Here is a 13,509-nt window from a genome sequence, read left to right as displayed (position 1 = left end):
ACACTCCATGCTTTTGTCTAAATTTGGTCACTTCTGGGACTGAAAAACAAGATTTTGGAGAAAGACATAGCAAGGCTTCAAAATGCAAATTCAAAACGCTACGGATGACAGCATGATGGCTATGTCTAAGGTAAAAAAACCAAAAAACATTTGCTGTTGCAATTTAGCCAAAACAAAAACATAAATTCTAGGAAATTAGGTTAGAATACAGGCCAATAACAGGGAGGGACACACGCGCAGAAAAGGTTTATAGCCTCCTTTAGAAAGAGCTTACAAAACGACAGTGGGGGTGGGGTGTCACTTTGATACTATTGTTCTGGTAATTTTAAGTTGTGCGTTCATTAAACAAGGTATTATTACAAATCAAAGCCTTTAAGTCAAATCTACTGAGGTGTTTAGATGGTTTCCTGTGGTTTGTGGACACAGCGGTGGAAACGAGAACAAGTGGAAATGATACGGCGAGAATGAGTATGGATGACAAGAACAGTAAAGAAAGAAAGAGAGAGAAGCCAATTTGACCCGGTGATGGAGAAAAGAAGACAGCAGGATAGAGCAGGGCAGAGGAAGGACTTTACCCGCTGACGCTCCTGTTGAGTTTCCCCGAAGATGGAGACAGCAAGAGTCAGGGACAGCGACAGAAAGAAAGACCGAGAAAGAAGACGAGAAAGAAAGGAAGAGGGGGAGGGAAGGGAAAAAAGACATAGAAAGACACAAGCACACGCGCACACACAGATACACACACATACACAAAGAGGCCAACAAAGACAGACACAAGAGAGAGGGGGTTTGGTAGAAACAGGAAAAAATACATTCACATGAGAGACAGACAAAAAAGGACAGCAAGATGGGCATACCTGCATACCCGATTACAAATACACACCCTCCACCCATCAACACACACACGCATGCACACAGATTATTCCTTTCCATGCCCACCTCGTCTCCATAAAAAACACTGAGTGGGATACCGAAATACCTGTCAGCTAGAATATCACTCAAAAGTTTAGTGTAACTTATCAGAAATACACTATACTTAATGACTAAAGGAATCACTAATCATATATTACTTATGATTCTTAATGGAATATGTACATAGGTACACAGAAGCCCATTTTCAGTAACCACCACTCTGTTTTTCCAGCAACACATCGCATTACCTAATGCAAATTCCATCCATCTATTTTCTTATCGATGTGTCCAACCCTAATGTAAGCTTATTATATTAAAATGATTATTGATCTGAATATTTATTGAGCCAAAAACCACTTTACATTTGGCTCGTTGGGGCTCTGTAGCATTAGGCAATGTTGGCTTAATTACAGTCTTAAATTTTCACCTTGAAAAAAAAACAATTTCTAGTTTAAAAAAAGATTTAAAAAGAAAGTTTGCAACAGGGTGTACGACTCCTTTGAGAAAAACTGGTGGTGTTCTGTGAAGGACGCACTACAGGCTGTCACATGATACCGTTCATTCCTTTGAAAAAATAATACTTTCATATTTTTCATTTTTTGTCATTTTGAGACAATAATTAAACACATATTCTCCAAACCAACTAGCAAGTGTTCTTTTTCTTTTTCTTTTTAGATCAGCACAACAGTTTTCAGTGCTGACCAAACTGGAAAATGATTTCTAATCATCGGTTCCTTTGAAAGGATTGTACTGATATTTATCCTTAAGCTGCTTTACTTGATTTAGCTTAATATTTTCTGTTTAACTGAGCTCCTTTTCTGAGCTTCCTGAGCTATGTTTTTGTCCAGGGAACACACTGGAACAGTGCTGGAATGAGTCTTTTAAAATGGGCTGTATCGCTTTATGTAGATATTCCCTTAAAAATGATAAATGATTCATGGTAACACACATGAACAACCTCACATTTTATACTTAACTGTTTATCAAGTGGTCTTAAGAAATACCTTTCCAGGCTTTCTGCAGATTTCATAAAGTTTTTATTTAACATCGGCTCCTTTTTTAATACTCAATTTTAAGTCCAGTCCTTGTACCTGAGCTTTCTCAGAGGAACGTTTTGGGGTTTGTGTTGTTTCTTTGTAAAACCACTTAACACTGACTGTGAGTTATTCACAGATAAAAACAGCACCTAACTCAAGGAATAAACCAGTGTTGTGGCTACACAATTTTAAAATCATTTGTTCACATTTCTGTAGCTGAAGCTACTAAAAAAGCCAAAGATAACACAGTTTGACATGGAAACAGGGAGAAAATGCTGAGGTGTGCTAAATTACACAAGAACTGGACTGAAAATCAGCGGCGACACATCTTATGGAGTCATAAATCTGAATTCAGACATCGACTTCATCGAAGCAGTCTGGGATCATAGTAATATATTATGCTAATATAATATAAGCACATAATGTAATGCTTTTATATTTTTTAGAACATTTTGGCTCAAATCAATCGAATGCAATAAAAACGGGGGCTGTGTAATTTATTAAATAACACTACAACTCTTTAGAGTAGATTCTGTAACATGACATATAATGTAAAAGATTTACACTTTAAAATAAAATATAATAATATAGTTTTGTTGAGCCTCTTCGTGCCTCCTTACGTTGCAGCAATGTACCTTTTATTCCATCAGTGCTGCTTTACTCTCAGGTACCTTATTGAGCTCTGCAGTTATAATAAGAGCACTTCTGTGAATCAGGCCCCCTGCTGAGACTCTAGACGTGCAAATCTTCCCTCCCTCCTGGCTGTCTTTTGCTGCGGCCTGCTGTGCTACCATCTCTATGAAGAATTACCTTCACGGCTGGAGGAGGAAACTCAATTGCTGCATCCATTTACACCAATTCTTATCTTATCACACCATAATGATCAATTAGACAAGGCCTACAGCACAAATTGCCCTCATTAGATCTGCAATCAAATCTAGCGGGATTTTATCAAAGCTTGCTTTGCATGCACATCTACACAGGAGAAGAGAAAGGCGTTAAATCTTTCCAAGTGGCCGGTTCCAGGTTTTCTTGACACGTTAGAGCGCATAGATATATACACAGGACATCCATCACGAGCGGACACTCAAGAAACCAGGATTTGTGTGCACTTTCCCATACACACACACCGTCAACGGGAGAGGAAAGACACTTTCACAGTGTACTGTGAGTGCATGCAAATTTCACTAATGACACTGTATCATTCAGCATTTATTTTGGAGAATGAAAGGTGCCAAAAGCGTGGTTGTTGTGTTCAAAACCCATAAAAATACGAAGCCATTGTACTGCGACCATGCTAAAAAACCCTCTGTACAATGGTTCTGTGATGTACCTGCTTTTAAAGAATGTCATGCGTCAAAGTGGAATTACACAGGTGGGAGTGAAGCCTTCGCCCCCTTAAGTAAAAATGTCTGGTAGCTCAGCCCTGAAGCGGATGGTAGGATTGGGGAGGCAAAGGAGAAAACTACAAAGAGGGCGGAGAGAGGAGGCGAAGGTGTGAGGGGAAATGGTGGGAGAGCATCCTAAAGAGAAACGGGAAGGGTGATTCAAGAAGTAAATAAGGGGAGAGGAGAGGGGAGGAACACCAGTGCAGGGGGGCAGGAGGCATCTTCTTTTCAGTGGCGAGTCATGCTGGGGAGGGTGCAGCAGTGGACTGATTTTTAACTTGCCATTACAAATTTATCATCCATCTGAAACAATTGTTTGTGTTTCTTTCTAAAGTGGTGGAAAATTGTCACCTTTTACTATTTATATATTTTGCTATTTATACTTGTGTGTGTTTGACATTTTCCTTGCCTAACCAAAATAATCTAAAACCCGGGTACTATAAGTGTGTGAATGGGTGTGTGAATGGGTGGATGACTGCATGTGTAAAGTGCTTTGGGGTCCTTGGGGACTAGTAAAGCGCTATACAAATACAGGCCATTTACCATAGGTGGTGCTGGATTGGTGCTTTTAAAGGTAAAACCAATTAAGACCTTATAATCAATTAGGTATAAAAAAGTTACTATTTTTATTACTATTAATATTATCTGCAGTGCTTCACCAACAGTGTGACAAGTTCAATTTGTAGAGTATCGCCTTATAATTTGATACCCTATTTTCTCTATGCTGTATTTGCCTGCATCTGCAGCTTCCCTGGTCAGCTAACATCTACTCAAATACTGACCAGCGCATATGTGTTCATTCACCCTTCAGCTACACCATAACTAATACTATGTTGCCCTTTCTTTGTCCTCCTAAAATAAGGGAAGGATACGGGACTTCGGGGAGCCTGGGATGTTTGTTAGCTATGGATCTTTTGTTGGTTTGTTGGGAATTTGGAAGCCAGATCAGTGCTTCTGGCTTCTTACAGACACACTTCTGGGCAGTTCTTTCCTACCTTATTCACTTCACCTATTAGTTCGTTACATTTTGTGGCTGATTGATATGTATGAATGATTGTACATAGTTGAGCTGAGCTGATTTTGTGATGATTTAGAAAAGAAGCAAGTAATTGTTCACATTGGGTGAGAATTCCACTTTCTGGCCTTATATCACGAATATAATTTGGTATACTCTGTGTCTTTGGACTCAGTACAAAGTGTCACAAGTTGTGGCATTAAGATCAAATGTGATTAAGTGTCAAGAATTAATCAAAGAATCGAAGGATATGGTAACAGCTAGCATTTGATTTAATCTAACAATGCGCTCGATCTGTCTAATCTGTGTAATCTGTATTGATGACCTAAATCCACAAAATAATAATTTGATAAAACAAAAAAGCTTTAGTACTCTCATCAAGTATCATTTTATGGTTGTCAGGATGCTGATTTAATACCAATCCCAGTTTAATACTTGATACTATTTTCGGTACCTCTGCAGTAAAGAAATGAGTAAATGTTCTTTTCTCCTTACGTTATTGTTTTTCTTCATATAACCTGTTTTAAAAAATGTTCTTCATAACAAAAATAAATGGTTGGATTGCTGTTGTGATTTTCTAAAAAAAAATAAAATAAGAAAAACAAGAAGCTTCACTTCACGTCACATTCCGATTTCTTACCCCTTAAGTTTTCATGCAGTGGTGCTGTCTCTAAAACACGCTTCATATTTAATCTGAACACTCCCTTACAGTAGCTATTTGCTCAGATACAGATGCCATATTTAGGAGATAATCCTTTGCTTAAAACATCATGAACATAGCTCTTAGTGATGCTGTCTACTGTCCATCACAGCAAGTGTTCATGTAGACACTAAGTAAGACATGCAATAGGCATCCAAAGAGCTGAGGAGAATGCATGTTTTTATTTTCTACCAAACACAAACACACAAATGATCCCTTCAGCTGTATCCATCGCAATAACGTCTACTAAATCATTCCATCCACTACACCCTGCCCCAGCATGCCTTGCTTATTACCCTCCCATGTACTTTCCTGGGTCGTGCAGAAAAAGGAGAGTTAAATACCTGTGCCTCCAGTTTCATTAACATGGTCAGAATGGTGGAGGAGTATGTGTGTACATTTGAGTGTGTGCTGGCAAAAGAGAAGTAAGGAGGGACGCTGAGGAGATGAGTCCTTCCTGGGACAAGTGTTCTTCCAAGTGGCGGATGTAGAGCCTGGGCAATTAAAGGGTTAAAGGTGTCTGGGGCGCCCTCACCCCCACGGAATGACTAATTTTGACCTCCGGACAGGGGCATGGGGAAGAATGACGAGGTGGAGGATGTTGGATACAATGGGTTTTGGAGAGTGGAAGCTTGAATGGTGCATTTGGTGGAATCTGAATAATCAGGAGCGGATAATAGGAGTTGTACTCAACAAAGATTGGAGGTTGTGGTTTGTGGGATTAATGGTAAATTAGGGAGCAATGGGCAACACCTCTTCTTAACATACAGCATGAAAATTCAAAGCAGGAGTACTCCACAGCCAGATGTGAACCATACGGCGAGCAACTTTGCACTGTTTCAACAACGTTGAATAAATCTGCATTTAATCTGATGGTGTTCATTTCTAAATTGAGTACCATCAGATTTTCTTACATTTCTTCCACTGTATCTTTGTGCCAAATGTATTTTAAATATATAGCACATTCTAGTATTATTACTTAGTTCCTAATAATGTTCCTCTGTAGTCCACCCTTAGATATCTCAAAAACTGACACTCATGGCCGACAGAGGATGAATCTTACTAATTTTGATGATCTCCCAACTTTTCCTGTGGGAGTTCTCATGGCATACACCCAGGGGCTGTGGTTCAGTACGGAGAGGCCAACTAAGATCATAGAGAGCAGTACAGCACTCCCTTGCTAGGTTACTCTCTCTGCCATATGTTAGGAACAACAGAGGTGTAGGCGATGACACTGAGAAAACGGGTAGGTGAATATAGAGAGGGGGAGGTGCTGATATGAGAGAGGGAGTTGAAAGGTGTTTGACGAGAAGGCATCAGCAGGGACATGGGCTGAAGAGGACCTGGGGGGAGTGTTGGTAAGCAGGGCTTGGGGGATCTAAGTCAGGGACTGAGATGCAAGAAAAGGGAAGGAAGGACAAAAGAGATGACTCACGGCCTGGTTAGAAGGAAATCAGAGTGGCATGGATTGGCAAACAGGGAAAAAAGGGATCGGGAGCAAGGAAGATTTGGGAGGAGAAAATGTTGATAAGGAGCAGGTTGCACTTTATAGCTTATAGACAGTTGTGTGGGAAATGATTTGGGAAACTCTTACAGTGGTTGAAATGAAGATGACAGTATAACAAAAAGCCTCTTTAAATAAAAGATGGTGATGATCTTTTAAGTGTGAAATATCAGGGATACATTTTAGTTATGGATCGCCGTCAGTTGTCGAGATGAAGGTGGCGACTGAACATCGAGAAAGACCTGCTGATATGATGACACATGTGATGGCGGCCAATACAGAAATAGAGATGAAAATGGAAAGGAGTCAGCCTACAGAAAACAGAAAAGACTGGGAAAAAAGATGGACAGAAGCAGAAACGGGAACAGAGCGAAGGGGATACTAGACAAGAGGGGATGATGAGCTCTGACGCAGAGCAGACTGAGACAACAGGAGGGTGGAAGCCGGGCCTCGCCTAGTGTACACGGCTGACTGACAAAGGTCTTTCTGTCAATGGTTAAATGTGTGTGTGGGTGTGGAAGGATAGTGGAGTAGATGAAGAGGAGGATGGGGAGGGGAACTTACGTGAAGGCGAAGGCCACCAGAGCACCACTAACCACTATAAAGTCCAGAATGTTCCACAAGTCACGGAAGTAGGATCCCTCGTGGAGAAACAAGCCCAGCACCACCATCTGGAAGACAAGGAGTGTGCTCAGCATGATATATACTCATATACACACATACACAGGGACACTGACTTTACCCTCTAAAGCACGCTGGCCTTAACAAATACAGAAACACACACACAAACAGAGGACGCCTCATACAACTGCACAAAAAAGGGCTCAAAGTAGAGAGTCACACACAGTCGCACTGTGATACTTTGTTACCTTGATCAACATTTCAAATGTGAAGACTGCTGTGAAAACGTAGTCAAAATTACGCAGCACCTGCGGAGGGACACAACACCATGAGATAAATTAACATATTAGAGAGAGCAGATGAATCAGAGTGAGAAAAGATGCGACAAACGGAGGAGAGATTAGCAAAGAAAAAAAAGTACACACTAGAAAGACAATGATCCTAGTTCTAAACCTATTTTAGGTTTCCATTTTCAAACAGCTCAATCACAAAATCCACTTGCCGTGAGTGAGATTATTCATAATTTCTTCTCTTTTGTCATAATATTTCTTTGCGGTGTTAACCTATCCTCCACATTCTCTAAATCTTGATTTAATGTAATAACAGAGAAAAAAAAGCTACTAAATATCCAATCTCCATAAAGACATGTATTGATGCATGATCAGTCATCCAGGTAAGGAAATACGTCTTTATGGAAATCCCAAAAAGTTGATTCTGTTCATCGTGATGTAGCATTTTCAGTGGGAGGTGACTTCTTCAGTCTCAGCTGATGGCAGGTTTTCCCAACCCTCCATTTACATAATGACTAAGACGAGCACCAGTGACGATGATCAAGAATCATCATGGTTAATGATCAAGAAATTGACCCCACAGCTTATTTTTTGTTGGTGGTGTTAGTTTCAGTCATTATGCAAACGTACTGTTTATAAGGTTGGGGAAACCTGGGTTGATGAACAGAATCCGCAAAGAGATATTTGCATGTGATATATAGCCAAGGGCCTACATTGGTAATAGAAGCTTTCTGGTTTGCATTGCTACCGACCAATCCTGTTTGAGTAAGCTTTGGTTGGATGCAAGGAAATCCATCGATGGAACAGGAAATCTTGTGTGCCGGATATGAACTGTCGGTTGCAAAACTGCAAAATATCTGCCTTGCAATCACTCCTTGTTATCACATGTGGGTGTTATCAATAGGTATGTAAAAAGGAAATATTAATTAGGATGATGTGATACCTATGATTAATATGTATTATGAACAATTTAGCTGTAGCCAAATCCTTCTAGCCCTAGCACAAGCTATTTATATCACCACTGCTGACCTCTTCACTGACAGGATTTATTAACAACTAATAACTTTACTTTAAAACCATATACTATTCCCAGATCTTGCTAAAAGTTCTCAAAATATTCATTTTTATATCTGTTGTACACATCCCATCAAAAAAGAAGAACGATGCAGACAGAAAAACACAAACACATAGTCGTGTCTCACATCGTTTTGCGGTGACTTAGGGTTGACAGGGTCCTCTGCAGCAAGAGCGATGCTGCTCATAGCGATGACAGAAAGGATGGTGAACTCAAAATACTTCAGAGTCAGGATATAGTGACAGCACTTCCGAAACCTGGCGCAGACACACAGACGCGTGTGCATGTTAAGAAATAATAAACAAAAAACCCCACAACACATTAAATATGAAATATGTCTTAGGCTGTAAAGAAAAACTTTCCTTTACAATAACTTTTCCATATTCTAGAAAACAGCATGGTACAAAGCTTGGAGCTTGTGTTTGTGTATAAACACAGACACACACACAGAGTATATACTCACGGGTTAGTGGTGGACAATATGAAGCAAGAGCTATAAGGAGGCATGGGTTTGGGGCCATCTTCATCTCCGCCCTCGCTCTCCTCCTCTTTCTTCTCCTCACTTTTCTTCTGGTCGGTGTTGGCGTTCTTGTTCACTAAGAAAATCCAGCAAAGAAAACAGGGAGAACTCAGAATCGACAAACACAAAGAGACAACGTTTGACACATAAAGACTGATATTGCACTGTTGTTAAGTTCAAGAGGAAAGCCAACAATTTTAATTTAGGTGTCACTGCAGTGATATTATGCACAGTATTATAGTACAGTCAAAAACATGTTTTAAAAATAAATTAAACTGATAAAAAAAGTTAGACTGGGGTGCAGTATTGTAGTGAACTGCTCATGAGGGACCACTGGAGGGCGCTCTTTATTGGTTGAACAGGCAGCAGTCTGGAAGCAATGGTGACTGTGAACGTTTGGTTTAAGGTAAAAATAAAACTGCAGCCATGCAGTTTAGTATTAATAAAAAAAGGTGGAGGCCAGACATTCGTCTATTGCCATATCTAAGTGTATACAAATGCAGTTTATTGACCACATTGTCCACAATCCTATGTCCTTTCAGTAAGCGCAGGTAGCTGCTGCAGCAGAAATTATCAGGCATTATTGGAGCGTAAGGAGTGCATATTATTATAGTTGGGTACCTGCCAGAAAGGTTTTTCGTTACTGCGTTAGCTCTCGTTGCATTAGCACTACATTTTATTGTTGAAAAATACTCTGAAATACCATGAAGGTATAATGGCATCAGAAATAAATAATATTTTAGAGTATAATGTTTTTGCAATCTGACCCATAAAAAAAAAACACACTCTTTTATACATTTTTGAAAGTATCTTTGACGTGTTTCTCGAAGAGTCTTCTAACGTTAAAGTCAGTACAACCAGTCAGAAGTACAGTTTGTACTGCATTAATGTCTCTCTGTCTAAACTAGAAGATGCCTATCAAACAAATTATAGACCCCAAAAAGCCATCTTTAGTTTTATAGTCATACGAGCCTCCAAGATTCACCTTGTAAGATGGCGTTGGTCGAGGGGTAAGGGTAGACAGGGGGCATTTCTATGGCTGTGTAGTCAGGTTTAACCATGCTAGTGAGAATCAAGCTGTCCATGCTGTGAAGCAGCGTGTGGGTATCAGCATCGCGGCAGTTGAGCAGGTTATTGACATGGTCAGGATGGTCAGGGTGATCTGGTGGTAGGGCGTAAGGGTGCTCGTGGGCATTGGCCAGCTTGCTGTTGTTGCGGAAGTTGTCCAGGTCCTCATTATACTGCTGTATAGGACGGGTGGTAGAGAGGCTTGGTCCAGTACTGTGGTGTTCCCTGATGAAGGAAAAAGAGATGGGGGAGATGTCACAAGAGCAACGCAGAGCACACAGAAGGGCAGATTCTCTACCAAGGCCAATATCCTATGATGCACTTGATATGTGTCTTTATATGGTTGTAATACATAGCCTGGTAGTTTTAATTTAAAAGTCTTAAACTCTCAATAAACAGTCTTTACAAAATTCTAAATTCAGAACTAACATTTAAAATGGCCTTTTCATTTCTTTTCCATTCTATTATTTCATTGCATTTCCTTTTCCTGCTTTCTTTGGGATTACCTACAAAATTAGCAATGGGAGTAACTATGGAATTAGCTGTGAAATTAGCTAATAGATTAACTATTGTATTAGCTATTTCACTTAAAATTTCCCTAACTCCTTTGATCCTTGTAGACAATGCAATACAAATTAGCCATGTGGAGCAATGTAAGGAGCTATCTGATTGGTTACAAAGACACTGCAATTTGCATTTATAGCTTTGCACTGTTCAAGGACATTTAGCCTAGATGTTCACTGTCTTAAAATGTGCAACGCAGATATATGAAGAATGTTAAGGAACACTGCGATGAAATGGAGCCCTGATCAACTAAGTGTGCAGTAGATTTAATCAGTGAACAATTTGGTTGAATTTCAGATTTTAAATGGATCTGTTTGTTAGTGAATGACAACTAGCTCTGGGAGATGAGGTCACACCCTCATCTGTCCTAAACCATGTTCATGGAGGATGTTACAACATTGACAGACGATGACCTCTCAGCACTTTGAGTCAGCTTTTTGGCACCAGGGACCCTCATAGCAAAACAGCAACTTGGACTTCATGCAGTAAATTCTACCTTTCTGGTGTTTGATTCTACTAATTGCTCTCTCATTTAACCCACAACTAAAATCAGTCCCAAAGAGCTGGGTAAAAATATTAAGAAGGACATCTAGCGTGAACACATTTGTACTTTTACTTGTTCCGGGAATTACATTACTGAACAGTAAATCTATTAAAACAAATGAATGTCTTCTTTCATTTTGCATTACGTTTTGTATATAATATGAACAGGACTGCAGGCTGTTGAATAGATCAAATCACTAAAGTCATACTGAACAAAATGACCAGGTGAGTTAAACTAATTGACCACTTTTACAAGTTTTAGTTACATAACTGATTAAAGATCATCAAACTGAAGTGTGCTACCATATTCATATTCATATTAATGTACAGAATTCACCTGCTTGCTGCTACTACTGCACATTCACCCAGTGTATATACTATATGTGTATATATATATATATATATATATATATATATACACACACACACACACATATATATATATATATATATATATATATATATATAATGTTCTTCCTCTACCCCCCCCCCAATTTTGGCACATGTCGAGGAGCGTGTCAGGCTACATTTCACTGTGTGTTATACTTGTATAACTATGCATGTGACAAATAATAAAGAACCTTGAACCTACCAAAGGAGATAGAACGTTGGACCAGGTGTACACCAAAATGGCGAATGCATACAGAGCCCAGGCTTATCCCCGCCTGGGTAAATCAGACCATCTCTCCCTTCTGCTACACCCAATATACACACAAAAGATCAAGAGCACTGGGATTACAACCAAAACCGTGAGAACATGGCCGCAGGATGCTATTCCGATGCTTCAGGACTGTTTCCACTGCACAGACTGGGATGTATTCAAGGTGCAGGACACTGACAATCGTGTCGCATTGGACAGTTATACCTCCACTGTCTTGGACTACATCTGTTTCTGTGTGGACAATGTAACAACTTGGAAACGACTCCATGTGTTCCCTAATAATCCACCCTGGATGACACACGGAGTTCAACAACTTATTCGAACGAGGAACAACGCTTTCAAATCCGGGGACCAGGAGGCATACAGTGCTGCCAGGGCCAACCTGAGAAGAGGCATCAAGACTGCCAAGCAGCAGCACAGGAGGCGTATCGAGGCCAGGTTTGAGAACAACACAAACCCAAGGCAGGTCTGGGAGGGCATCAGGGCTATCACGGACTACAAAAGGAGAACACCATCACCCTCAGCCGACAGTTCTACTCTGGCTGAGGATCTAAATCTCTTTTATGCCCGTTTTGATAGGGAGAACACCGACCCTGTCCTGTCCCCTCTCCCCTCAACCGACCCTGCTCCGGTCCTGAGCACTCATGAGCTGAGGCGTGTGTTCCGGAGCATTAACACCAGGAAGGTGGCCGGGCCAGATGGAGTGCTGGGCCGGGTGCTAAAAGACTGTGCTGCGGACCTGGCGGATGTCTTCACCTCTATATGTAACACCTCGTTGTCCTGTTCACTGGTACCATCCTGTTTCAAAGCAGCAACCATCGTTCCCATCCCAAAACAGTCAAATGTCACATGTCTGAACGATTTCAGACCTGTGGCACTCACCCCCATTCCCGCCAAATGCCTGGAGAGACTGGTCATTAAACACATCAGAGCTGCTTTTCCACCATCCCTGGACTCGCACCAGTTTGCATACAGGAAGAACCGGTCAACCGAGGATGCCATCGCCACAGTGCTGCACACATTACTGAAGCACTTGGAACACAGGAACACCTATGCACCGCTCCTCTTTGTAGACTACAGCTCGGCTTTTAATACCATCCGGCCATACAAACTCCGTCCCAAACTCCACCAACTGGGACTTAACTCCTCTCTGTGCAACTGGATTGTGGACTTCCTCACTAACCGTAGACAGAGTGTCAGAGTGGGTAAGAACACCTCTTCCACCCTTGTGGTCAACACCAGTGCCCCTCAGGGGTGTGTCCTGAGCCCTCTGCTATACACTCTCTTCACCCATGACTGTATTTCCTCCTGCGCGTCCAATCTCATTGTTAAGTTTGCCGATGACACTACAGTGCTCGGACTTATATCCAACAACGATGAGACAAACTACAGGACAGAGGTGCAACAACTAGAGTCATGGTGCCACGATAATAACTTGGTCTTAAACACCAAAAAGACCAAGGAGATCATTGTAGATTTCCGGAGGAAGGGTCATAACAACCATCTGCCTCTCTTCATTGGCAGTGAGGCGGTGGAGAGGGTGAGCAGTTTTAAATTCTTGGGGGTAACTGTGACCGAGGACCTGTCCTGGGGCAACCATATCACCTCAGTTGC

The 13,509-nt window shown here is 41.0% G+C and overlaps 1 protein-coding gene across 1 annotated transcript in view; it reads right to left on the bottom strand.

Moving 5' to 3' along the window:
* The window catches only part of cacna1ab (calcium channel, voltage-dependent, P/Q type, alpha 1A subunit, b), a 107,998-nt gene that overhangs the window by 46,713 nt on the left and 47,776 nt on the right, over positions 1-13,509 (bottom strand). The window contains exons 20-24 of the mRNA XM_085276049.1: positions 10,045-10,352; positions 9,003-9,135; positions 8,667-8,796; positions 7,423-7,482; positions 7,118-7,224 (exon numbers count right to left, since the gene is read on the bottom strand). Coding sequence (XP_085132175.1) covers positions 7,118-7,224; positions 7,423-7,482; positions 8,667-8,796; positions 9,003-9,135; positions 10,045-10,352 — 738 coding nt within the window. The remainder of the gene's footprint in view (positions 1-7,117; positions 7,225-7,422; positions 7,483-8,666; positions 8,797-9,002; positions 9,136-10,044; positions 10,353-13,509) is intronic.

Source organism: Mchenga conophoros, linkage group LG6 (genome assembly GCF_057382185.1).
Source record: "Mchenga conophoros isolate Kocher_MC1m ecotype Shallow Benthic linkage group LG6, M_conophoros_male_GT1.1, whole genome shotgun sequence".
NCBI classification, from domain to species: Eukaryota; Metazoa; Chordata; class Actinopteri; order Cichliformes; family Cichlidae; genus Mchenga; species Mchenga conophoros.
This window is presented reverse-complemented; position numbering and strand designations above follow the sequence as displayed.